At 35.7% G+C, this 27,613-nt stretch overlaps 1 protein-coding gene across 12 annotated transcripts in view; it reads right to left on the reverse strand.

Moving 5' to 3' along the window:
• LOC106869515 (uncharacterized) overlaps nt 1-27,613 on the reverse strand; it is a 185,206-nt gene that overhangs the window by 93,839 nt on the left and 63,754 nt on the right. For all 12 annotated transcript variants that reach the window (XM_089363421.1, XM_089363424.1, XM_089363417.1 and 9 more), the window contains one exon: nt 10,913-11,128. In XM_089363421.1, coding sequence (XP_089219547.1) covers nt 10,913-11,101 — 189 coding nt within the window. In that variant the 5' untranslated portion in view covers nt 11,102-11,128. The remainder of the gene's footprint in view (nt 1-10,912; nt 11,129-27,613) is intronic.

Genomic DNA, 27,613 nt, shown 5'->3' on the forward strand with positions numbered 1-27,613 from the left:
TCTGCAACCTAAATACATAATGAAACAGTAGCAGTATATCTGAACTCAAAACATTCAAACTTGTGGTAGCCCAATATTGTACAGTGATCAGTAACAGTTGGTCTGCAGCTCACCAATACTCTCACACTGATCGATGGCCTGTGCATGCAATTAGTTGACAGAAACTATTCAGAAACCCATCAGGTGTGTGTGAGTGTGTGTGCATGGGAACATGCGTGCATGTGCACACATGCGTGTATATCTGAGTGAGCGTGTGTGTGTGTTAGTGAGTGAACGTGTGTGTGTGTTAGTGAGTGAGCGTGTGTGTGTGTTAGTGAGTGAACGTGTGTGTGTGTTAGTGAGTGAACGTGTGTGTGTGTTAGTGAGTGAACGTGTGTGTGTGTTAGTGAGTGAACGTGTGTGTGTGTTAGTGAGTGTGTGTTAGTGAGTGTGTGTGTGAGCATGTGTGTTAGTGAGTGAGTGTGTATATGTGAGTGTGTATATGTGAGTGTGTGTGTGTGTGTGTTAGTGAGTGAGTGTGTGTTAGTGAGTGAGTGAGTGTTAGTGAGTGAGTGAGTGTTAGTTAGTGAGTGAGTGTGTGTTAGTGAGTGAGTGTGTGTTAGTGAGTGAGTGTGTGTTAGTGAGTGAGTGTGTGTGTGTTAGTGAGTGAGTGTGTGTTAGTGAGTGAGTGTGTGTTAGTGAGTGAGTGCATATGAGTGATTGTGTGCGTATGTGTGTATGCTCACACCTGTTTACTTTCAGCATATTTTTGCTTGACACTGAGCAACAGATGACCAACTATTGGAACAGAAAATGCCTAACCAGTAAAACAGGTAAAGGTTGATGACAGGAAAAGTACCTAACCACAGAACATTGCTTCAAATTCTCATTTAACCCATACCCCCCATGGAGAAAAATACATGGCAGGGGGTGGTGAGCAAAAAACATTACGAGATGGTTAAAAACTGAAAGCTCTACTTTTGTTTTCTTCCCTGTTCTAGAAATAGACACAAATTCCCATATTACAATATTATAGTATTAAAATAATTATTTCAGAAGTTTGTTTTCTTTTGCTTCTCAAATAAGGCTGAGTGGTTAAGAAGCTGGTTTATCAACAACGTGGTTTCAGGTTCAGTCCCACTATGTGCCACCTTGGGAAAGGTGTCTTCTATAGCACTAGGCAAACTAATGACCTGTGAGTGAACTCGGTAGACAGAAATTGCATGGAAGCCAGTCATATTTTTTACTTTTTATTTCTTTTACATGTTCCAGTCATTAGACAGTGACCATGCTGGGGCACCAACTTGAATTTTAGTTGAACAAATATCAACCTAAGTACTTATTTTTTTCTTTTTTTATAAAACCTGATACTTATTCTATCAGTCATTTTTGCCAAACTAAGTTACAGGGACGTAAACTCACCAACACTGGTTGTTGAGTAGGTGAGGGAGACAAACACAGGCACAAAGACACATACATGCACACACACACACACAATAAATATATACACACACACACACACACACACACACACACACACACACACAATGGGCTTCTTTCAGTTTCCATCTACCAAAACCACTCAAGGCTTTGGTTAGCAAGAGGCTATAACAGAAGATATTTGCCCTTGGTATCACACAGTAAGACTGAAAGCAGAACCATGAGGTTGAGGAAGGACCAGATTTAAAAAAAAAAAGAAAAAAACATAAGTACTGGAATCAATTTTTTCAACTAAAACCCTTCAAAGATGTGCCCCAGCATGGCCACAGTCCACTGAATGAAACAATATTTCAAGAACACACACATACATTTCCTTAACAAACTAAAGTGTAGCTTCCATTACAAAATGACATATGAGAAAATAATATCAAGTGAGTATATAAGAACATTTTAATCACCTTCGTAACCTCTTGAGTCCACTATACCACTGACTGGCATTTTATTATATTGAAACTGGAAGGATTTGAACTTAGAACATAAAGGGACAATATTCTATATTGTAATGCACTTAACTTGGCACTTGACATTTTGTTTTATATTTTCTCATAACGCTTGTTTCCACCCCGACGTTTTTTTTTTTTTTTGTTTTGTTCTGTTCTTTATTAAAAGGTTACAAGGATTTCTAGAGCCGTAAGTAGATGAGACACAGATCTTACTCTGGAAGAGAAAATGAGACTGAATTATTGCAAATAGCTTTTACTACAAGAGGAATTGAAACCAGCTCAGCAAGATAATGCACTAATGCTACCACCACATGCTGTAGTCAATGTCAGTTCCACTCTATTTTATAATTTATTAGTTTTCATACTAACATGTATGCTTTTCATCAAGATACACTAACACATACATGCACACATACATAGTATTTTTGAAACCTTGGGTAATTAGTTGTCTTCTACTACAACCTCAGATTTGACCAAGGGTTTGTGAGTGGATTTACAAAACAAGCTTGTCATCACACACCCATACATCATCATTTAACATCCGTTTTCCATGCTGGCATAGGTTGGATGGTTTGACTGAAAACTGGTAAGCTGAACTAGGTTCCAATCTAATTTGGCATGGTTTCTACAATTGGATGTCCTTCCTAACACCAACTACTCCAAGAGTGTAGTGGGTGCTCTTTATGTGTCACCAGCAAAGGTGCCAGTTACATAATTCCAGCATCATATATATATATATGTATGTATCTTCCTCATAATTAGACCATTTCTCACAGAAGACTGGAAACAAACAACCTCACTTGTATAACAATGGCACTCATTTACAACTATCACATGATGTCTAGACTACATGCACACACACACACACATGGAAAAACTAAATGGCTGTAAAAGTAAATTATAATTGCACAACAATGACAGAGGTGTCACTTGAGAGCTTCATGGCCTTTCTCGGGCACAGAGAGTTAACCACCAACTATCTAAACCAATGATACAAGACAATGCCAGAAAGTGGCAATCACCGCCGATAAATCTTAGTTGCTTGACATATATCAGTATCGACTGTGATCTTGTTTGAGGAGGAATGTTCCTGCACTAACGAAAATTAAAACTATGTCTAAATCTCACAAAATAAGCAGAATTTGAAAAGTAAGACTTAAGTGATTATGCAAAAAAAAAAAAAATAATAATAATAAATAAATAAATAAAAAGCAGCTGGCTAACAAATGTAATCATTGTTTTAAAAGTGACACTTGTGTATTTTGTTTCATATTTTATTAACAAATTCAGCATTATTTTGACCAGTTTTATTTACATGTATAATAATAATAATAATAATAATAATAATCCTTTCTACTATAAACACAAGGCCTGAAATTTTTTTTGGGGGGATAGTCAATTACATTGACCCCAGTACACAAATGGTACTATTTTATCGACCCTGAAAAGATGAAAGGTAAAGTTGACCTCGGCAGAATTTGAACTCAGGATGTTAAGATAGCTGAAATGCCACTAAGCATTTTTTGCAGCAACAGTTCTACCAGCTCACCACCTTCATCATCATCATCATCATCACCACCTTAATATATAATAATCCTTTAGGCACAAAGGCCTGAAATTTCAGTGGAGTGGTCGATGTTATCAACCTCAGTACACAACTGGTACTTATTTCATCTACCCTGAAAGGATGAAAGGCAAAGTCGACCTCGGTGGAATTTGAACTCACAACGTAGCAACGGGCAAAATACCGCTGAGCATTTCGTCCAATGTGCTAATGATTCTGCCAGCTCGCCACCTTAATAGTGATAATGATGGTTTCAAACTTTTGCACAGAGCCAGCAGTTTTTGAGGGGAGGGAGAAGTTAATTACATTGAACTGAGTACTTGACTGGAACTTATTTTTATCAATGCTAAAAGGATGAAAAGCTCGGTCAGCCTCAGTGAAATTTCAACTCAGAAATGCCATCAGTCTTCAGCCTTTTCAATCTGGTCCACCACACAACCTCTTTTGCTAAGATTACCAGACAAACACTGCCTGACCTTCCCAACCAAATAGGAAGGAAGCAGGATAATCTTCACAATGGATTCAGCCAATAGCCGGATCTGTCCTACATGTGATAATAATAATAAAAGATATTCAGATTGTAAATATATTCCAAGCTATACATGAAAGCTGACACTCAAATCATAGCAGCTGTTTCCATATTTAGCAAAATTCTTTAAAAAAAGAAGTTACTGGACTACAAGAAACATATTTAACCACTAAACAGTAGCACTGCAACACATACAATGAAATATTTGTATAAAAGGCAGGTGATAGCCAGTATCAGTAGAAAAACAGATAAAATGTTCCGAAGGTAAGTTATTAGCAGAATCGATAGTGCAACAGACAAAACGCTTCCCAGTACTGGAGCAGCATTCCTTTACATCCCAAGCTCAAATCCTGCCGAGATCAATGTTGCTGTCACCCTCCCAGGATTGATAAGTACAAATATTTCTTGCATTACAGAAGCCTTGGATTCTGGTTAAATTTTGCTGTGATGTGAAATTCCATAACACAAAAGTTATTTTCACCTCAACCTTCATGTCACAGTCAATGAACACGGACATCATTGAGGAAATACATTTCAGGTTATGCAGTTCCATGTTACGGCAAAGTTTCCAGGACTGCAATGCTTCCTTAATATGAGGGTGCCAGACAGTGTGATTGAACCTGAAGCTTTATGGTTGGGAAGAGGCAAACTTCTTAACCACACAGCCATGAATATGTAGTCTGGAGTGCACTAAATAAGGGAAAAAAAGGGAGATTAGCTTGCCAAATCTGTAATTCCTTTCATCATGGACTGGCTTAAGCTGGTTTGACCCAGAGCTGAACAACAAATACATATTTTACTGACCCTGCGCATATAAAAACCAAAGTTTTTTTCTAATAAGATTTGAAATAAGAAACATGAAACCAGCTACTCATTTGAAGGTGATGAATCACTTTGTTCACCCAGAGATTCTTACTAAAATACATACATGTACGTATGCACATACACACACGATCATCATCATCATCATCATCATCATTGAACGTCCTCTTTTCCATGCTTGCACAGCTAAGAAGACAGAATTTGTAGAGACAAATTTTCTGCAACTAGATACCCTTCCTGTTGTCAATGCTCACCTATTTCCAAGCAGGGAAACTTTACCCGCCATGGATGACTGGAACTGAACAACACTTGTATGTGAAGCCAAGACCACATGGTTAGGAAGTAAATTTCATAACCATGCAATCACACCTGCATACACACACACACGCACGCACGCACGCACTCTCGCACGCACATGCACGCACGCACGCACACACACACACGCACACACACGTGTGAACTTAAAATCTGTTTACTGCTAGGTTATAACTGTAGTACTGTAGCATTAGTATAAGTAGGTAGGTAGGTAGACTATTGAAAATAAAAGGTTCAAGCTCAAAGCCAACCAACTGATACGTATAGATGAATATGTGGAAATAGCACTGATACAGGGTACACCAATGATAATGGTTGAAATGTGTGGAGGCAGCTCGATTACAGACCTATTTAGATAATGCCAGCACAGGAATGAGGCATTGATGGTGATGTAGGTGCAGGCAGTAGTTATGATGATGATGATGAGGGCGCTGCAATGCTGATGATGATTGTGGTAGCAATGATAATAATAGTGTTAGCATTGATACTGAACGAGGTGGTGGTGGTGGGGGTGGTGGTGGGGGTGATGCTAGTGATAAGAGTGGTGTTGGTGGTGGTGGTGGCGCTTTTGGTGCTGGCAGTGATAATGAAAGGCAGTGGTGCTTAGTGATGCTGCTGCTAATGATGACGATGATACTGGTGGTAATAATGATGATGGTGATGAAGACGACAGTGGTTGTGGTGATCATGATGATGATGATGATGATGATGCTAGCAGTGATAATACTAGCTGTGGAGCTGGAATTGATAATGTAGGTAATGATAATGGTGGTGTGATGGTGCTACTGGCAGAGATAATGCCAGTTATAGTGCTTGCAACTGATAATGGACGCAGTGGTGCTGGCAGCAAAGATAGCGATGGTGATAAGGAAAGCCATGAACTGGACAGAGAAATTGGACACGTAAAGACAATAGAAACTAAGAGGGATTGAAATAATATATGAAAGCTGAAAACTCAACAGAAGGCGTTAATAGTCAAGAAAACTAGTAAAAATTCCTGCATTGATAATTCATCTAAGAAAATATGTTGGCACTCAGTCGCTTACAACGTCGAGGGTTCCAGTTGATCCGATCAACGGAACAGCCTGCTCATGAAATTAACGTGCAAGTGGCTGAGCACTCCACAGATACGTGTACCCTTAATGTAGTTCTCGGGGAGATTCAGCGTGACACAGAGTGTGACAAGGCTGGCCCTTTGAAATACAGGTACAACAGAAACAGGAAGTAAGAGTGAGAGAAAGTTGTGGTGAGAGAGTACAGCAAGGTTCGCCTCGTGGAGCTTTAAGGTGTTTTCGCTCAATAAACACTCACAACGCCCGGTCTGGGAATCGAAACCACGATCCTATGACCGCGAGTCCGCTGCCCTAACCACCGGGCCATTGCGCCTCCACTCTAAGAGAATATAGACAGGAATTAAATAACATCACTGCAAACATAAACAAATAAATAAATGAAAGCACGTGAAGACTAAATTAAGATCTAGGTTGTTCCTGCATATAATCTAAGAATCAAAAGGAAATATACTTTTACAGCAATTAGTTTCAAAAATACTTAAGTTTAATTAGTAGTAAATAAAGATTAAAATAAATTCAAAAAATTCTAAGACTTTATGGCGAGCTCTTGAAGTGATATCAATTTTTCTTTAAATCTACGTCTATGAATGAATGACACACCCTCGCACACACAACCATCATCAACACTAGTACCAAAAAACCATCAGTTGGGCGAAATGCGTTTATTGCCAGTGCCCTGGACTGGCTCTTGTGCGGGTGGCACATAAAATACACCATTTTGAGCGTGGCGATTGCCAGTACCGCCTGACTGGCCTTCGTGCGGGTGACACGTAAAAGCACTCACTACACTCTCTGGGTGGTTGGCGTTAGGAAGGGCATCCAGCAGTAGAAACTCTGCCAAATCACATTGGAGCCTGGTTTTGCCATCTGGTTTCACCAGTCCTCAGTCAAATCGTCCAACCCATGCTAGCATGGAAAGCGGACATTAAACGATGATGATGATGATGATGATATATATATATATATATATATATATACACACACACACATATATATACATACAGAGAGAGAAGTGTGAGAACTGGTTAGTTAAGAACGAAGTGTTGAACTTAAAATAAAACTATCTTGGCATTTTGCTCCCTGAGCAAAATACACTAATTGGCACTCACCGAAAAGGAAAGCTGCCAAGTGGAACATTCAAATTAAGTGATAGCGAAATGTTTACAAATTATGCAACTAGAAATATTTATAATAAAGATTTTATAAATATTTAAAAAAGATATTTTTAAAAAAAAAATGTATATGAATTATAGAAATTTAATTTGAGATAAGGAAAAAAACAAAAAACAAGACAGCTGGTCTTTTAAAAGGAAACTGCACTAAAATATTTAGTCGTATACTAACAACGAACAATACTAATGAGGCTTTATATAAAAATTGATTGTTTCACAAATTACGTAGACGCATGAAGCCTGGTGCTGAAACTAGTTTCCAACATGAAAAAGAACCTCTTATTTTGAGTAGATGTGAGAGAGAGAGAGAGGGGAGGCGAGGGATATCTGTATCGATAACTAGGCTGCCTGCCTTTCATATTATAGTTAAACTTTCCAATAAAAGCCAACTTCTTAAGTCTACATCTAGGTGAACTGAGGCATGAGAGAAGAATGATCATAAAGTTTCTTTTCCTTTTTGCCAAAGAAAAATAAATAATGCACCAATCAATACGGAAGAATAGAAAGATAAACAGATAAATAAATAAATAGTTGTCTAACAAAGTTGACCCACATATTAAAAACAAAAAGCAAAACAAACAAAAAAAAGGTATTTTTAGCATTAATTAACTTTTTCTTTCCTTGAAATCTATGGTTGTTTGTTGCTTGGTAACTATCGATTTCCAGCTTAAACTTTTGCTTCAAGATTTCAAAGACAAAAGTCTTAAGTTACTAAGGATTTATCAATGGATTTTACATAATGATCACCAAATAATCACACAAATATTACATCATCAACATCTATTACCAATATCGGAATAATTTCTATCTTACAGTCAAAGAACACAATAAGGAAATGCAGCCACTTGGAAGACATTCAGTCAAAAAGAATGCAATCAGCAGCAAAATCCTTAAATTTTTTTGTTTTTCATTTTAATTGATTTTTATATATATTATTGTTTAGCGAAACCGTTTTCTTCAAATGGCCACAAATGAGCTGGATTTCACCAAGCTCTGCTAGGAATCTGTCCCCCACCACCACCACTGCTAGCACCCCATTAGTTTTGGTAGTTCCTCAATTTTATGTCTCAGCTAATAATAATCAATATAGTCAAGTGGTCTTTGTCCTCTATTAGAGCGTGAAAGTCTCTAGTGGCTGTGTGGTTAAGAAGTCTGCTTCATAATCGCGTGGTCTTTGGTTCAGTCCCCACTGTGTGGCACCTTGGGCAAGTGTCTTCTGCTATAGCATGGAGCCAACCAATGGATTGTGAGTGGATTTGTTAAAAAGAGACTGAAAGACTCCATCAAGCAGGTGAATGCATGTGCGAGTATTCATTTGAAGTTTTAAAAAATCCTATTGTATTTCTATAAACATTAGGAACTATATAAAATTTTTTTTAATATTTTATGTATTGTAGAAGCATAACTAATTTACTGCACATAAATTTTAATGGACCCCCTTCTCTCACCAAGGGTCATGAGGACCCCAAATGAGAATCACTGGTATAATAACCCATGTAAGCATGGAAAGGAGAAATGGACATTAAATGATTGTGATATGGTTTCATGATCAGCAAAGCCTACTCTGCATTGAGCAACCATAATATAGCAAGCAGAATGCATTGATAAATCATTGAAACTATTACTAAAGGTATTCCAGGTATGTCTATCCTGTCTTTAGGCATATATATATATATATATATATATATATATATATATATATATATATATATATATATATATATATATATATATTTCAGAATACATTTTCAAGTATCCTCTTTCATAAAAACTATCAGGTGTAACATGTGCAAGATCTAGCTGGTATTTCTAGCAGGTCTAGCAAACATAGGTGTTCTCAGTAGTTAGCCTAGCAAGTTGTAGTTTAATACATCAACCTTGACCAAAAAGTGGCTAGAAATAGCAGCTAAATCTCCCTCATACCAATCTTAACTTTTTTTGTTGATGGGGAGATGCACTATTTCCTTTAAAACTTTTTTAAAAAATGTAATGATGTCATATCCAGAATACCTCCAATCAGAGGTTTGTTCAATTGAGGTGAATTTAGAGTTAAACATCTCTCTTACAGAGGACACAGAAGAAGAGAATGTACCATAGAAGTACACAACCTCCACACTACCACAGAACTACACTATACAATAACTACAAGGAATACTTTTAAAATGAACCTATACAAAAGACAAATCAGAAAGTGGCAGAAATAAATCGATCTATTCTAAATTTGATCCTCAAACCATTTCATTAACTGATTGGTTCCAAAATATGGAATGTAGAATTCCATTAATTTATAATTAATAAATATTGATCTTTAACAAACACAAAAGGCCACAAAGTTATTGTTGGGGGTGGTATTATCAATTAGGTCAACTCCAGTACTTTGTTGGTACTTTATTTTATTGACCTTGAAAGGGTGAAAGGTGAGGTCAGCCTTGATGGGGGAGGGGATTCGAACTCAGAACCTTGAGATAGTCATTGGAATCAAATCAATAGACAAAATCCCCTAGTATGGAATAATCAACCTTGTAGTTAACCAATCTGTCATAACCACTGTCCCATGCACACTGATTTTCTAAACACAAATCCCACAATGAATGGTCAAAGTATATAGCATGTGTGTGGCTCAGTGGTTAGACCATCAAGCTCACAATCATGAGGTAGTGAGTTCAATTCCCAGACTGGATTGTGTGTTGTGTTCTTGAGCAAGACACTTTATTTCACGTTGTTCCAGTTCACTCAGCTGTAGAAATGAGTTGTGACGTCACTGGTGCCAAGCTGTATTGGCCTTTGCCTTTCCCTTGGATAACATCAGCGGAGAGTGGGGTTTGGTATGCATGGGTGACTGCTAGTCTTCCACAAAGAACCTTGCCTGGACTTGTGCCTCAGAGGGGAACTTTCAAGGTGCAATCCCATGGTCATTCATGACCGATGGAGTTCTTTATATATGCATTATATAAATCTTTTATAAGAATTTATCAAGTAGCTAGCGTGAAAAAACCTCTTAAGGAAAAATCATTTATTCCCCAAAATATATTTATTTATATAAGGGCATTACTATACATGAATGCCTCATGCTATGAGGGACTCTAAGGTCAAACTACCATAATAAACACATTTTTACCGAATGCGAGGAAATGCAACTTTCAAAGCTTAGTCTGTTTTTAAGAAGCAAGCTTTGAGAGTTGCATTTCCTCGTGTTCGGTAAAAATGTGTTTACTATGGTAGTTTGACCTTAGAGTCCCTCATAGCATGAGGCATTCATGTATAGTAATGCCCTTATATAAAATATATATATATATATATATATAACTTTATTGCAAATGTTTGTTCACTGAATGACATAGCCCACATCCCATCAAAATATTGCCACACCCTACTAACGAGGTGTTCAGCCCAACTAATCAAAGTAACCGTCAGTAGAATAGTAGGAGCAATTTAATCAACCAAGCCCAACCCTCAAATTTCTGGCTTTGTGCAGGTCAGAAAATTAATTAAAATTTATAAAGCATGTCACTTACCTTTCCATTCTTGTACCAGAGAATAGCATGGTTCCTTGACAGAACTTTGCAGTCAAATGTGCCATTGCTGGGTGATGGACGTGCCCTAGCAACAGATCTACCCACTTTGACTGGTTCATGAAGAGTTATGTGCCTTGCTAGGAATGGGTGTGAATTTGGTGTACATGTTAAAATGGCCACAGCTGACATTGCTGGTCATTTAGCCTCCCCTTTAACCTAAAAAATAAATAATAATAATAATAATAATAATAAATAATATAAACAATAACAATAAACAATAATAATCATCCTTTCTACTATAAGCACTAGGCCTGAAATTTTGGGGTGGGAGCTGGTCAATTACATCGACCCCAGTGTGTAACTGGTACTTATTTCATTGATCCAAAAAGATGAAAAGCTAAGTCAACCTTGGTGGAGTTTGAACTCAGAATGCAAAGACAGACAAAGTGCTACTAATCACTTTGCCCAGCGTGCTAGCAAATCTGCCAGCTCACCACCTTTAATAATGGTGCCAAATTTTGGTATAAGGCCAGTAGATTTGTGGAAGGGGGTAAGTCAGTTACATTGACCCCAGTGTCCATTTTACTGACCTAGAAAAGATGAAAGGCAAAGTAACTTTGGCGGAATTTGAACTCAGAACGTAAATACATAAGTATGCTGCTAAGCATTCTGCCCAGCACTGCAATGATTTTGCCAGCTCACTGCCTTAATATTAATAATAATAATAATAATAATAGGAGCACTCCGTCGGTTACGACGGCAAGGGTCCCAGCTGATACAATCAACGGAACAGCCTGCTCATGAAATTAACATACAAGTGACTGAGCAATCGACAGACATGTGTACCCCTAACGTAGTTCTCAGGGAAGCTCAGCAGGACAAGGCTGGCCCTTTGAAATACAGGTACTACTCATTTTTGCCAGCTGAGTGGACTGGAGCAACATGAAATAAAGTGCCTTGCTCAAGGGCACAATGTGTCGCCAGGAATCGAACTCACAACATTACGATCGTGAGCCGAATGCCCTAACCACTAAGCCACGCGCCTTCACAATAATAATAATAATAATACACGATAAGCAGAGTGCAACACAGTGTAATAAAACACAGATTGACTTTGTTCATTGCAAAATGAAAAATACACAGCTCCGCAAAAGTTCAAAATTTCAACAGGACTATCCTGCATTGAATTTCTGCATTTCTGTGTAGTTTTCATTTTGAAAACTGGAGACAAAAGACCTACCCAACTATTGTTCAATGCAATAAACAAAATCAATCTGTTTTATCAAATATATCACGCTCTTCTAATTGTATTTACACTTTCATGAAAACCTTACATCTATCTCCATAAATTATTATTATTAAGGTGGCGAGCTGGCAGAACCATTAGCATGCCAAGTAAAATGCTTTAGCGGCATTTCACTTGTCTTTACTTTCTGAGATCAAATTCCACTGAAGTTGACTTTGTTTTTCATCCTTTCGGGGTTGATAAAATAACTACCAGTGAAACACTGGGATTGATATAATCAACTAGTCCCCTCCACCAAAATTTCAGGTCTCATGCCTATAGTAGATAAGGTTTTCTTCATTACCACTTTAACATACAATTATTATTATCAGTGTAGGTGAATATGTGAGGGTGGACAATTAAGAAAAAGATGAATTAGTTTGGTTGTACTTAAGAAACTATATAAAGCTCAGATGTCTGAAGCATGATGCTTCACATTGCTAAAGTGTTGTGTGAAGAGGAATGTTGATGAGGGTGATATTAAACTTTGAGAGTATTGCAAGGAATAGAAATAACTTTAAAAAAAAAAACAGAGACAGGCAGACAGACAGAACAGTGAGAGAGGGAGAGAGAGAGAGAAGAGAGAGAGAGAGAGAAGAGAGAGAGAGAGAGAGAGAAGAGAGAGAGAGAGAGAGAGAGAGAGAGAGAGAGAGAGAGAGAGAACAGTGAGAGAGAGAGAGAGAACAGTGAGAGAGAGAGAGAACAGTGAGAGAGAGAGAGAACAGTGAGAGAGAGAAGAGAGAGAGAGAGAGAGAGAGAGAACAGTGAGAGAGGAGAGAGAGAGAACAGTGAGAGAGAGAAGAGAGAGAGAGAGAGAGAGAGAACAGTGAGAAAGATAGAGAGCAGTGAGAGAGAGAGAACAGTGATAGAGAGAGAACAGTGATAGAGAGTGAGAAGAGAGAGAGAGTGAGAAGAGAGATAGAGAGAGAGAGAGAAGAGAGAGAGAGAGAGAGAGAGAGAGAGCAAGAAAACACTGATAGAGAGAGAGAGAGCGAGAAAAAGAACACTGTTAGAAAGAGAGAGAGAGAGATCTTTGACAAAGAAAGAGAGGAATGATAAGAAGATTGAGAAAAAGAGCATCAATTTTTTGGCTGGTTTAAAGAACTCGAATGACAAAGCAACAGAACAGTGACCCATTGATTGGCTAATCTGTTGAATTGTTTTATTTTTTATTTGTCTGGTTCAAATGTTTCAATGAAACTATTTATTGCTCAAGAATGTGCATAATAAAGATTGTGTTTTTTTAATTAATCAAAAAGATGAGATACGAAATTGAGCAGAGATTTGGAGGCAAGACCTTTCAGAAAGAAAAGCTTGTCAATCAACAATGATGACTATTTTTTCGTCAATAATATGCAAATGATAAAAACAAACTCTTTTGTTTGTTTTTTGTTTTGTTTTTTTCATCGCTTAGATATGACATTACGTCAAGTTTTGACATTTATATAGAATATACAGTTGTGACCAAAAGTTTGGAACATGTTCTGAAAAATTAAAATTGTTATGCCTAATATATACTCTGACCCAATATAACTTTGGGCATTTAATATATAAATTCTTATTTTTTCAGACCTATGTTCCAAACTTTTGGCCATGACTGCAGATACAACTATGAGATCTGTTATATCTATATATAACAGCAAAAAAAAACAAAAATCTGCTAAAGTAACTAAGTAAAATGTAACTCATGAATATTGTTGTTGGTATATTTGGTAGACAGGAAGATAATTAATTGCAGATCATGAATGGAGAGAGATAGGTGCGGAGAAAGGAGAGAAATAATTCCAGACAGATGTTGGGAAATTAATTGACAACTACAGCTAAGATAATGAGAAAGGATATCAATTCATATGGTCACTTGCAACATTTTCATTCACATATATAGAGGTCCAATAATTAATTGAACATTTAGCATCATTAATAGCAGAAGCTCAGCTAAAATCTTTTCATCATTTCAAATCTCTGCCTTATTAATTAATTGCTATGACCAAAAACTACCTTTTCTCCTGCACAACGTGACACACAATAATATCTGACTAAACAGATAATTAAATGTCATTCATAAAGTAAGACAGGTCTGTATGCCATGAAAAGAACTGATGTTAATTCATATCAGACCAAGTTTCTCCTTTGAAGAGATAAAGAAAAGCACACTGGAAATGATATAATTAGGTATAACTTCAACCTGGACTCAATGAAATGGCAATGGGTTTACAGTAAGAGAAGACATTCAATAATTTCCAATTCTAGATTTAAAATCCTTCTGATGTGGACTTAGATATTTACTGTTAGGTCTTCAGGAGATGAAAAGCTAAGAAATACAGATGCATTATGAAAATTTAAAAACAAAAATTTGGTGATCAGTTGAATGAATGTTCCATTAATTTCCTTATGAGGCACAAACTACTTGTGAAATAGCCAATCATTTATTTCTAAGTCCTTGGAAACTGAGGCTTTAATTTGCCAAGTTTATATTGTTCATCTCTGCAGCAGCCACCACCACCACCTATGACTACATAAGAAAAGGTTGAACAATTAACCAAATGCAGTAGGCAAGTCATGACTGGAACAGAACTATAAATCACTTACTGCATAGTGTGACCTAATTCAGACTGAAGCCTTGCATATCTGGGATGTTGTATTTGTGGAATGTTCTCAGGTGTTCAAATTAACTAATTTCCTACCCAATTACAGTTCATCAAGGCTATTAAAAATGATAACTACATGCCATAAATCTCTTTACAGAAAGTTAATCATATTAGATCATCACTACCATTCATTGTCTTTGTTTCAACATCCACTTTATTATGCTTGTATGGGTCAGACGAAATTTGTTGAGGCAGATTTTCTATGGCCAGATGCCATTCCTGCTGCCTGTCTCCAAGCAAAGAAATATTTCTCCATGACTGGACAAGCTTTCCATGAAAGTCTGGAAACAAACAACATTGCTTGTAAGACAAGGAAACTTGCTTACAATCATCACACGATTTCAAGACAAGGGCACACACACACACACACACGACACGTTTCTTCCAGTTTCCACTCACAAGGCTTCGGTCAGCCACAGGAGCAATAGTAAGACACTTACACAAGGTGCCAGACAGTGGCACTGTACCTGAAGCCACACGGTTGGGAAGCAAGCTTCTTAACCACATAGCCATGCCAGAGATTATTTTTTTTAAATTTAGAGAAACACATCAGTAGTCTACTACAAGAGATAGCATTAATAACCAGTAAAGGGTTAAAGAAACATGGAGTTAAAAGGAAGTCCTTAAAAACTGAAGAGTAATTGAAAATCTGAGAGGAATGAAGAGATATGGAACATATTTAAGGATGCTAACTGAGCATTTTAGCAAGTTGTTTAAGGATGTTTGCCGAGATATAATCAGATACAGGCAGACTCTACGAGCTACAGCTCTACAGCTAAAAAAGAGAAAGTAGGTGGCTTTACATAATGAATAAGAGATGATATAAGAAAATTAACTGTTGAGAAGAAAAGGGTATTTGTTTACAGAGTTGCTAACAAGCAAGGCAGTGTTGCTGACAGAAGCATTAGGAGAAGAGTGGGTGAGAAGAATGTACAAGTTGATAAAAAAGAATTGGGTCAAAGACCCAAAATTCTTGGCTAAAATTGGGGAACGATAAAATGTAGCTGGCATTTATAAATGCAGCTTTTGTTTTAGTTAGTGCGGAAGGGCTTTTTATGATGTGAAAAAGAAATATATCAGCCTCTAATTTATGCGATGTAAGTTGTTACTAACAAATAAACAGAACTTCATGTACAACAGACATTCTAAACAAAATCCTAAAAGCATTTTAAAAACCAATTTTCTCATTAGCAAAAGATAATTTGATTGAAGATGCTTTAATACATTAAATAATAAACAGTAACAATGACACCTCCCCACAACCACTACCACAATAATAACAGTTCTCTTTTAATGGTGGAACTTTAAGTAGATAAAGCTATTAATAAAAACATTTAAGTATAGGGTTAAAAACCCACTGAATGGAAAAAGTCAAAGGTACTTTCTAAAATCACATGATGTAAATAATAATAATAATAATAATAATAATAATGGTTTCAAATTTTGCCACAAGGGTAGCAATTTTGTTGGAGGGGGTGAGTCAATTACATTGACCCCAGTGTTTAACTGGTACTTATTTTATCAACCCTGAAAGGATGAAAGGTAGAATTTGAACTCAGACATACCAATAATAATAATAATGTTTTAATATGCAAGCTGGCAGAACTGTCAGAATGTAAAGATGGACAAAATGCTGCTAAGCGTCTAGCCTGGTGTGCAGAGTTCAAATTCTGCCAAGGTCAACTTTGCCTTTCATTCTTTCAGGGTCAATGTAATTGACCCTGCCTTTCCACTGAAACTGCTGGCCTTGCACCAAATTTGAAACCAATATTTATTTACATTTTTTTAACCTAAATCTTAAATTAGAATTCCTATTAACACAAATAAAACAGCTGGTCTTTAAAACTCCATGTAAACTTACATAATCGGGAGTGGTAATGAGGTAAAGTAAATACTTGGCATTTAATAACAAAAATTTTTACATCTCGGGGCATTAAAAATGCTCAACACACAACTTTTAATAAGATTTGGTTTACTTTGTAAAATTGGATACTCAAGTAGCAGGGGTGGGGAATACATTAGATACAATATATCATGATAAAAAATATTTATTACAAATGTATGCAATCAACATGTGAACTCAAGCCAATATGAATCTTTACATCTAAACAAAGAATAGTAGATGTAGAGTAGCTAACTTGCATGGTTAATAGGTTGGGAAACATACAAGACCAGTAAGTCCTACTATAGTCTATTTGTACAAGCCTATCTTAGCTAGACTTAGATGAGTAGCTGGCTAAGAATATAATCTAGTTGTGATGAGGGTAAATAAAAGATGTCATTTCAGTTACTCTATAAATAAGTTTTCCATCACTAGGTACAATGAAGTCTGTGCTTTACTGATGACATCATAAGACAAAAAACATGCCTGGAGCTGTCTCCTGTGCTTGCTAAAATAATTATATTAATTATACAGTCCAGCAAACTTCCGCAATAGCAGTGAACATTTTATTTACTGTTTCTTTCTATATCAAGGGTTGAATTTCGTTGACGTAGTTGACATTTGAATGCAAGGTATTGACAAACCTCAACAAAGGTGAAATGTGTCTGCTACACTTGTGAATCACTTCAGCAATGTTTATAAGAGATTTTACCATCTCAAACAATTCCACAGTACTGTGCTTTCTAATGATGCATATACATTTACTATGATATACAGATGGTGATTTTAATTAAAATAATATTACCATATTTACTTGTGAATAAGTCACAGTATTTTATACTTGATTTTAACAGAAAAGAAAACCTAGGGTGTGACCTATACATGGGGCAAAGCTAAAACAATGAAATGAAAAAGTTTCGCACCAAGATTTAATGCTAAATTCAAGGGGAGATTTATACACAAGTAAATATGGTAGTTGTTGGCTAATATCTTTTTCCTCACTACATAATTATTTCTATTTAGATTCTTTTACATAAAATATGTTAACAAGTAGCTGTAGAAACATTGACATTTGCTCCAATAATTTACAACAACTGTCTTTTAAGCATGGCCGAGTGAAATAAAAGAGTTATATTACAGATTCAGATTAAGACTACAGATACCTCCATCATTGTTTTAATGGCCACTTTTCCATGTTTACATGGGCTAGATAGATATACTGAGGCAGACCCCCTACAGCCAATGCCATTCTTGTCTCAAAGCAAGGTAATATTTCCCCATGGCCAGACATGTTTTTGCAACATATTGGAAATGAATGACATTCATTTACGACAATTATGTGATGTCAAGACAAAGACACACACACACATGGCAGGCTTCTTTCAGCTTTCACCTCCAAATCCACTCACAAGGCTTTGGTCAACCCAGAGCTATGGTAGAAGACACTTGCACTCGATACCATACAGTGGAACTGAACCTGAAACCAAGTGGTTGAGAACCAAACTCCTTCACCAACATTAATATTTATTTAGTTATAAAAATTAAGAATTTTTAACATAAGTTTTATATGTTAAGTTAACTGTGATCATACCAAAACAAACAACATTAGTTAAAGTAGGTAATAAGTAGGTTTATAACATTCCCTAACACATTGTGTTATATTTTTAAACCACTAAGTTACTGTTTTATTGACCTTTAAAAGGAACACTCATATCAATATTGATAATAAAACAAACTATCCAACATATGTATTTATAGTAGAATTCCAAAGTTTGTTTGCTAGCTCTAGTGGATCGAGTGACTTTATTCAGAGGAACTGTGGCTGTCATGCATTTCCTACACTCTCTTCAGGTTACTATGCCACACACAAGTTAAATCAGTATGGTAAAATTTTGAAGTTTGCTTGCCAGGTCTAATTGATCAAGTGATCACAGCTAGAAATAGCAGTCAAATATACTTCAAATCACACCCTACCAACTTAAGAAAAATAGTTACAATAGATAATGGCTAAAAAAAATAGTCATAGCTGGAATACTTTTGATCATAACTGACATTTAAATATGACCTGGGGTTAAACACAATATATACAGAAATAGATTGAACAGGAAAAACAATACATATTCAGACTAATGCTTATTTATTTAGGTTTGCTTGATCCAAACTAACCTGGGACTATACAGCAACAACAACTACAAGCCATTTTAATGTCAATGTTATATGTGATATAATGTTATGCGTACACATGCATATACAAATGTACATATGCATAAATGAATGTCTATTCATAAATGCATGTGGTTGAAAACTCTGGTTAAAGAATGCAAGCAGCTAGGGAGTATCAAGCCATCAAGCGTTTGAATCTTATAACACCCACTTCAGATCAACTATAGCTCTAACATGATTTCCAAATGAGTCGCACATTTTACGGAGAATGTGACAAAGGAATGACAAATATCTTTTCTTCTTTTACAATGCTTCCAACAAGTGATGTTGAATAAGCACGATCGTTCTAGCAGCAGGCAAATTTTTCAAACTTTATATCAGTATTTTGCACATAAAGTGAAATTTTTTAAAAACCCATTAGCACCCATGATCCTTTTTTTTTAGGACCAGAATGATAATCCATCATATTTCTGCAACACCTGTATTTTTCTGAGATATCTTTAGTTAGTCATCAAGATTGGATTGTCTGATGTATACTGGCACCACTGATGTCTTAGTTTTCAGTACAGTGTGAAAATCTCAAGGGAAAGAATACACCCAGTTTCATCTATTATTCAATCAAAAATTCTTTGGTAAGAAGTACTTATATCCAATCCATATTTGTATATAGTATAAATAATTGTTCTAACTGTCCGATAAAGTCAAGAAAATCTTTGAAAGTATTTTTGCTTAAATATAGCATACTCTTAAAAAAAAAATTTTAGTAATAAATTAAAGAAAAAAAACTTGGGCACTACTGTGTTAATTTTCAGCTGTAGTCAAGGTTCTGTTAACAACAGTGACCAAAAAACCTTCACCCTTTAACATTTAAACTGGTCATATCCAGCCCAAATATTCTACCTGCTTTATGTTCAAACTGGCTAGATCTGACTTCTCACATCTCTCCTACAATGTCATTCAAAACAATATACAATCAAATCATTGAAATCTTGAAATTACAAGACATACATGATTAATTCAGAACATGAATACCTAAGCATTACATCTGACAGACAAATCTGAATGCTGCAGGGTTAATCTTCATTGTCATAATGGGATTGTTAAGAGAGGTAAATGGCCATAGAGTTCAGGGTTTCATATTTACTTCATATTAATTTTGTGTAGGCCCCATCCAATCAATATTGTAAGACTTTTTTTAGTGTCCATCTTTTAACCTTTTAGCATTCAAATTATTCTGTCAAACATAATGCTTATTTATTCACATTATTTTGAATTAATCATGCATTTCAATTGTATTGCAGGGTAGGTATGAGATGGTGGATCTGGCCAGTTTGAAACAGAATATTTAGTCTAAATGTGGCAAATTTAAATGCTAAAGGGTTAAACACGACAAACAGACATTACAGCACATGGCATGACAATCTGTTATTTGTATCTGAAGTTTGACTCTTTTTAAATCCTCTTATGTAGATTTCTTTTAAATTGTCTGGTGCAAGAGTCACATACCTCAACCAATATGTTAGTTCTACTCATTTCTTTCACTATTTCAGACTGTGACTTTTTCTATGTTGTCCTAGAAATTCAAAACTTCACCATTTTAATACCAAGCTGCCAGACAGTAATATGTTTATAGTTAAATTTAAAACCACCATCAGAATCTTGTAATAGCAATGATACTGTTAAATTATCAGCACCAACATAATATACTCCCATATAAAAAATATATATATAAATTTACAGCTATTTTACTAAATCACTCCAAAATCTAGATTTATAGTGCGTTGGTGGGGGGGGTTACATATTTTATGATTTTATGCTATAACTATAAAATCTTTATTATATCTAAATTTAACTGAAACCAGACAATCTACAGTGACAAAGTTAAAACACATTCTCCCTAAACAAAATACAACCCAACAAAGCAGCTTATAAGCAGTTGCTCAACCTATTAAGAAATAGCAGCCAAATTTCCCACAAGTTACACCTTGTCATCTTAAAGAGGTAAGAGGAATGTGAAGAAAAAAAATAAGATGGTCACATTTGGAATACTATTGACTGTAGATCAGCTTGATCAGAACCGGCCTAAAGCTAAATAACATCAACATATAATAGTGATTTGAAGGAGTTGATAATATACAGGTTAAAGCAGGGGTTTTCAAACTTTTTGACTTGTGGACCCCTTTATATTTCAGGCTTTACCTTAGGGACCCTCTTATTGAACGCTTATGAAATTTATACATAAATATTTGCTTAAAATAGCATATATTTTTACATTTATTTATTTAACAGTATTTAACAAATAGGTTTATTGTCAATTAAAAGATTTCAATTAAAAAACATATTTAAAATCAAATTGCCCATAAAAAGTATTTGCTGTCCACGGACCCCCTGTCTTGTCCTTGCGGACCCCCTGTGGTCCGCGGACCACAGTTTGAAAACCCCTGGGTTAAAGGATTGACATAAAAGTTTAAAGCAATCACTAATTTTCAAGGAGTTTAGTGATGGCCTTTGTCATCAAGGAAAATAGTTTAATATCATATACCAAAGAGGAAAGTCAATACCTAATTTTTTTGGCAGATCATTTGATTCCCAGACAAAACAAACAAGAAAAAAAAGTTCCTTAACTGTCTCAAGTTAAGACTAAATAACTGAAATTATAACCAGTACATCCTCCTATATCATAACCAGTTTTACACCATAAATCACTTGTCAGGTAAGTAAGGTAACAGTTTCAAAAACAAAAAAAAAAAACCCCATTAAATATGACAATTGGAAGTATTTGATGTCATGGTTTGCCAAAGTCTGTAAGAGAAATATAATCAAAAGGAGGGAAGCTAGCCAACAGGTATTGTTTAGCTTAACGAATGATACACTTTTGCCAACCAATCAAAGTTTACAAGTACTTTAGGAAAATTACTGGCTATTTGGCTCTACAAGTATTGCGGTAGCAATTATTCTCACTGCTTCGTTATTATACAATAGGGTTTTAACAAGTCCTGGAGCAACAGCAAATTACATAGATTCAGTCATATCCAATATGTTTTATTTACCTGATTGGAGCAATCGTATTTAGACATGAATTAGCTTCTTTTAATCTGTTAACAGTAAACCTAAATAACCATTTCTTGCATTGGCACCGGGCCAGAAATTTTATAGAGGAAAGAGAGAGTCAACAGAAATGACTCCAGTTAATTATTTTTTTGAACCTTATTTTGTTGACTTTGGATTAGAGATGAAAAGCCAGTGTAATTTGAGCAAAATATACAGGGGAAAATATTTGCTGGAGAGAAATAATAAAAAAATAAAAAGAAAAAAAAAAGAATTTCTATTGATATGTTTTAGCACCATACCAACATTAACCAAGCAGACCTACAACCAAAGGTATTCTAGGAATATTAGACATAACTTTTAACAAAATCTTGTATGGATCCCCAGAGGCCATGTGGACCACTGCACTTCATTATAAAATGAAGATGCAATGTTTCGCAACCATATTTTTCCTTATGGACTCCTTTGATTCGTCTTTTACTCAGCCATTTGATGTTTAAAAAGTCCTATTATATTTTTATAATTACATATTATTTGGAACTCTATTAAAAAAAAAAATTGCTAAAATATTTGGTATATTGTAGAAGTATAACCAATTTTATTGCACATAACTTTTAACAACAAAATCTCATATGGATCCCCCAGAGCCCATGTGGACCCCAGTTGAGAACCACTGCACTTCATTATAAAATGAAGATGTAAAAATGAGATCAATTTCAAGGCTGAGCAACAGCATAGAGGTTCCGTTCCCACTGCCTCACCTGGTTTAAAACTATTACATTTGAACACTGAGGTCAAAGTTCAAAAACAACATTCTACAGGAACCATGTTAAGTTAGTTAATAAGAGTCTTGTACAACTACACAAGATATCAACCCCTAGAACTTGTCATCAGTATTACGTTGTACCTATAGAGCCAAGATACTCAGTACTTGCTGGCTCAGGCCATTAAGCAGTGAATAGACACTGCAAACAGGTACAACTCACAACTGTAAGAAACAGGTACATAATAAATTCTAACATAAATTTGAGGGAAGGGGTCAGCTGATTAAATCAACCCCAGTACTTGACAGGTACTTTACTGATCTAACAAAAAAATTTTTTTTAAATTATCATTCACAGAATTAATGTCAGTGGAATTTGAACTCAGAACGTAAAGACCCAGAACAAACATCACAAGGCATTTTTGTCTAATGCTTTAACAATTTTGCCATAATTATCTACTGTTCTGTTAAAGTCTGGTGCCAATTATTAGTTCATTTAGAAATCATCAATCTTGTGAATTCTTCCCAAGGAGATTCTGAAAGAGATTCTAAAAACAGCAGAATCGGTAGGTTCAATGTCCTGCTGACTCTTTCAAAGATGTAAGAGGATACTTAACAATACAGAATAGCTAGTGTTGTTGCTGCTTAATTATCCACTACCTTTCACTGAACCACCAAGTTATGAGGATGTAAACAAACAACACTGGTTGTCAAGTGGTGATGGACACACAGACACACACACGGTTTCTGTCTACATTCACTTACAAGTGACTAGTTGGCCCAGGGCTATAGAAGACACTTGTTCAAGGTGCCACAGAGTGGGACTGACCCCAAAATCATATGGTAGCAAAGCAAGCTTCTTAACTACACAGCCATGCCTGCACCTACAAGAGGGATTTTGCATGCTATTTCTAACAGAACAACCAACCATACAAGGCACTCTTGTTGGCTTATTACAACCAGTGGAGAGTAGTATGAAGCTGAGAAGCAACCAATTAAACATAAGATATTCTTAATAAACAACTTTCCATTTGACAAAGTGGAGAGAAAATACAAAAAGGTGAGGAAAAAAAAAACATTTCATAATATTTTTATCAAAAATATTACATTGCTTTAATCCTTTTGAAGGAGTATTTTTTACGATATTGCAGCATAACATTAATTGTTCTGTGCGTTTAAAACATTCCCAATAAAATAAGCAACTAAGCATAATACTGCAAAAAAATAATAATAATAAATAAATAAATAAATAAATAAAATGAAATAAAATGAAAAAAAAAAAAAAAAACAGTGGTGAATATCTATGTAGATAAAATTCCAAACAATTTTCAATGCATTCCTATTTTTATCTTATCAATATCAGTCTTTATATTAGGTTTCAGCTCAGCAATTGTCAGAGAAACATGATAGAAGATGTTTTCTAATATAAAAATAAAACACACTACTTTATGTTGGACTCGTTTCCTTTGAAACTACAGTTTACTTAACAATCCTTATGTTTGCATGAGGGGTTTAGATAACAAGAGGGAGCCCTGATGTCCTAACGAAAAACAGATACAGAATTTTTCTACATGTCAGCAGCAGAAACAACATGGCCAGGAAGATGCAACAGAGCCACCAGGCCCCAAGAGAACGTCTTTGGCTGTCCCCAGACCTTGCCAGTCTTCGTTTACTTAGTACCTTACTGCTCAGGTATTTTTATTTCACAGTCAGCTACAGAACAACAAGTCTTTGTGTTGCTACAACTGTTGCCATTGCTGCTGCTACCGCTGTTGCAATCACCACAGTCAGTAAGGCAGAACGAAGAAACACAAGAAACAGAAAATAGTTTGTATGCACTGATGCTCACTTTAATTAGATTCTCGTAACTAGTGTCTAGTCTAGTCTGTTCAAATAGTGGCTGTAGAAAGAAAGATAAAGACAGACAGAACTTTGGCACAGGGCTTTACATCTGGATCTAATAGAGAACAATAGAACTAAGATATTTCATCTCAGCTTTAGTAGGTCATTAAAACAGTGGTCATGTATTTATATGAAGAGCCTTGCCTGGTGCCTAATCGCACCGCACATAAAAAGCTGGCCTGGAGGTAATAACTTCACCAGCTCCAAAATTAAACTACATGCAAATTACAAAAGAATGCTTTTGGCTGTGTGGTAAGTAGCTTGCTTACCAACCACATGGTTCTGGGTTCATTCCCACTGCGTGGCAACTTGGGCAAGTGTCTTCTACTATAGCCTCAGGCCGACCAAAGCCTTGCGAGTGGATTTGGTAGACTGAAATTGAAAGAAGCCTGTCATATATATGTATGTGTGTCTGTGTTTGTCCCCCGCAACATTGCTTGACAACTGATGCTGGTGTGTTTACGTCCCCGTAACTTAGCGGTTCAGCAAAAGAGACCGATAGAATAAGTACTAGGCTTCCAAAGAATAAATCCTGGGGTCGATTTGCTCAACTAAAGGTGGTGCTCCAGCATGGCCGCAGTCAAATGACTGAAACAAGTAAAAGAGTATTCTTCATTGGCTTTAAGCTTTTAGCATTTAATCTGGGCAAAATATTCTACATGCTTCATGTCCAAAGTGGCCACATCTGGCCCTTCATACTTAACCTACAATATCATTCTAAATATAAGCTTTCACATCAACAAAATCTTGAAACTACAGGATAAATCTTAATTAATCTGAAGCAATGTGACTAAGTAAGCACTACACTTAACAGAATAATCTGAATGGTAAAGGGCTAAGGACAGCTTAGGTAGCATTGTCAACCAGGGTCCATAGGACAAAAGAGACAGATAGAATAAGTACTAAGGTTTACAAAGAATCAGTCCAGCAGTTGATTTCTTCAACAAAAAACCCAGCATGGCCACAGTCAAATGACTGAAACAAGTAAAAGAATAAAATATTCTAATTTTATACAATTCCTAATAATATTTAATGACAAAAATACAGAAGGTGTTTTTTTTTTTTTTTCTTCCTTAAATATACATCGAATGGTTATGGAAGTCCAGTAGAGTGTAATAGGAATCAAAGGAGTTCATAGACCAAAAAAAAAAAAAAATGGTGCCTCTAGGTGGTTTCCCAACTTACGAGAAATAAGAGGCAAAACCTCTTTCAAATGATATTTGCCAGTCTTGAAAAAAACAAGACGCAACAGATGTTGTAGTCCTACATAAGCAATGCTTGAAACAAAAATGAAATGTTCCTGGTTTAACATCTTTCATCATTAATAGGTCTTATTCTGTCAGAGAATGTTGAAAAACAACAGCCACCTTAGGAATTACTAAAATGTACTTCCAAAGAAATTTAATCCAATGTAGATTATTTTATTTCATATTGGGAAGTTGCAAGTTCAAATCCTGCCACAATTATTTTGCTTTTCATTTCCCTGGAGTTGCTTAAATGATTGAGTACCAGAATTGTAACAAGGAATTCAGAAAATTAAACCACTGCTATAACAATTAGTCTTATAGTGCAAATAGTATGTATTAATTTTCTCTCACACATATATTATCATCATAATTTAACGTCCATTTTCCATGCTGGCATGGGTTGGATATTTTGACAGGAGCTGGCCAAGCAGAAGACTACACCTGGCTACTGTCTGTCTTCTAGGGAGAGAAGATATATATATATATATATATATATATATATATATATATATATATATATATATATATATATATATATCCACAGCCATGGTTCCAGATTCAGTCCCATTGCATGGCACCTTGGGCAAGTGTCTTCTGCTATAGCCTCAGGCTGACAAATTCCTTGTGAGTGGACTTGGTAAATGGTAACTTTGTTTTTCCTCCCAACACTGATTGACAACTGATGTTGATTTGTCTACGTCTCTATAACTTAGTGGTTTAGCAAAAAAAAGACCAATAGAATAAGAGCCAGATTTAAAAAATAAGCACTGGGATTGATTTGACTACACGCTTCAAGGCAGTGGCCCAGCATGGCTGTAGTCCAATGAGTGAAACAAGATAAAACACACACAGAGTAGTGCCTACAATTATGTCTGTACCACGGTTTCATGCTAGTGTCCAGAAGAGATATGTACACAACAATCCTCAGTAAACTGTCAATATGGCTAAAGAAAAAGCTAGGCATTGTCTGTGTGTTTGTGCATATACATAAATATACACATACACACATGTACATGTGTGTATGCACATATATATATATATATGCATACATACACGCGTGTGTATGTATGTTTGTGTGTGTATACATGTACACAAATATATACACCTACACATATACAAATATTAGTTAAGATTGCTCACTGCATCATTATCTTGCATTGAATTTCTTAGTTTCTTCGATAAAAGTTACTAATGCCAACAGAACAAATTGTATCATTGTGCTTAAACTGCAGGACAGGAGTGTTGGCAGCAGGGAAGGGTGCTGGCTGAGCTCTTACATAAACAACGAGAAGTACTGACTGCTTTAAGTCACAACTTATGAAGGATTGGTAAGCAACACTGATCTGAATAATAAATTACTATCACAAAACATAACTGTTATTCAACAATAAAAATAAATTAAAATAGACAAAAACAAGAGAATGCTTCAGCAAAAGATGTCTTCAACAACTACAAAATCCTGCAACTTTCAAGTTGATATTTTGTGGTGTTAGTCCACCTTTTAATCAAATTTAAACCTCCAGTAAACACTGCCTTTGATGTTTGTGGATATGTGCAGTTTTGTGTTATGATTTCAGACTTAATCTCAACATTGATTGATATTTACAAACTGTTACTTATATATAATATACATATACATGCATATATACACAGACACACAAACATACACATGTAAAGATATACACATAAGGATATACACAGGTTGACATGTATAAACTAGATTTATACCATGTATCATCACATAATACTTTTTCTCACAATGC

Source organism: Octopus bimaculoides, chromosome 15 (assembly GCF_046866305.1).
Source record: "Octopus bimaculoides isolate indiv1 chromosome 15, ASM4686630v1, whole genome shotgun sequence".
Taxonomy (NCBI): Eukaryota; Metazoa; Mollusca; class Cephalopoda; order Octopoda; family Octopodidae; genus Octopus; species Octopus bimaculoides.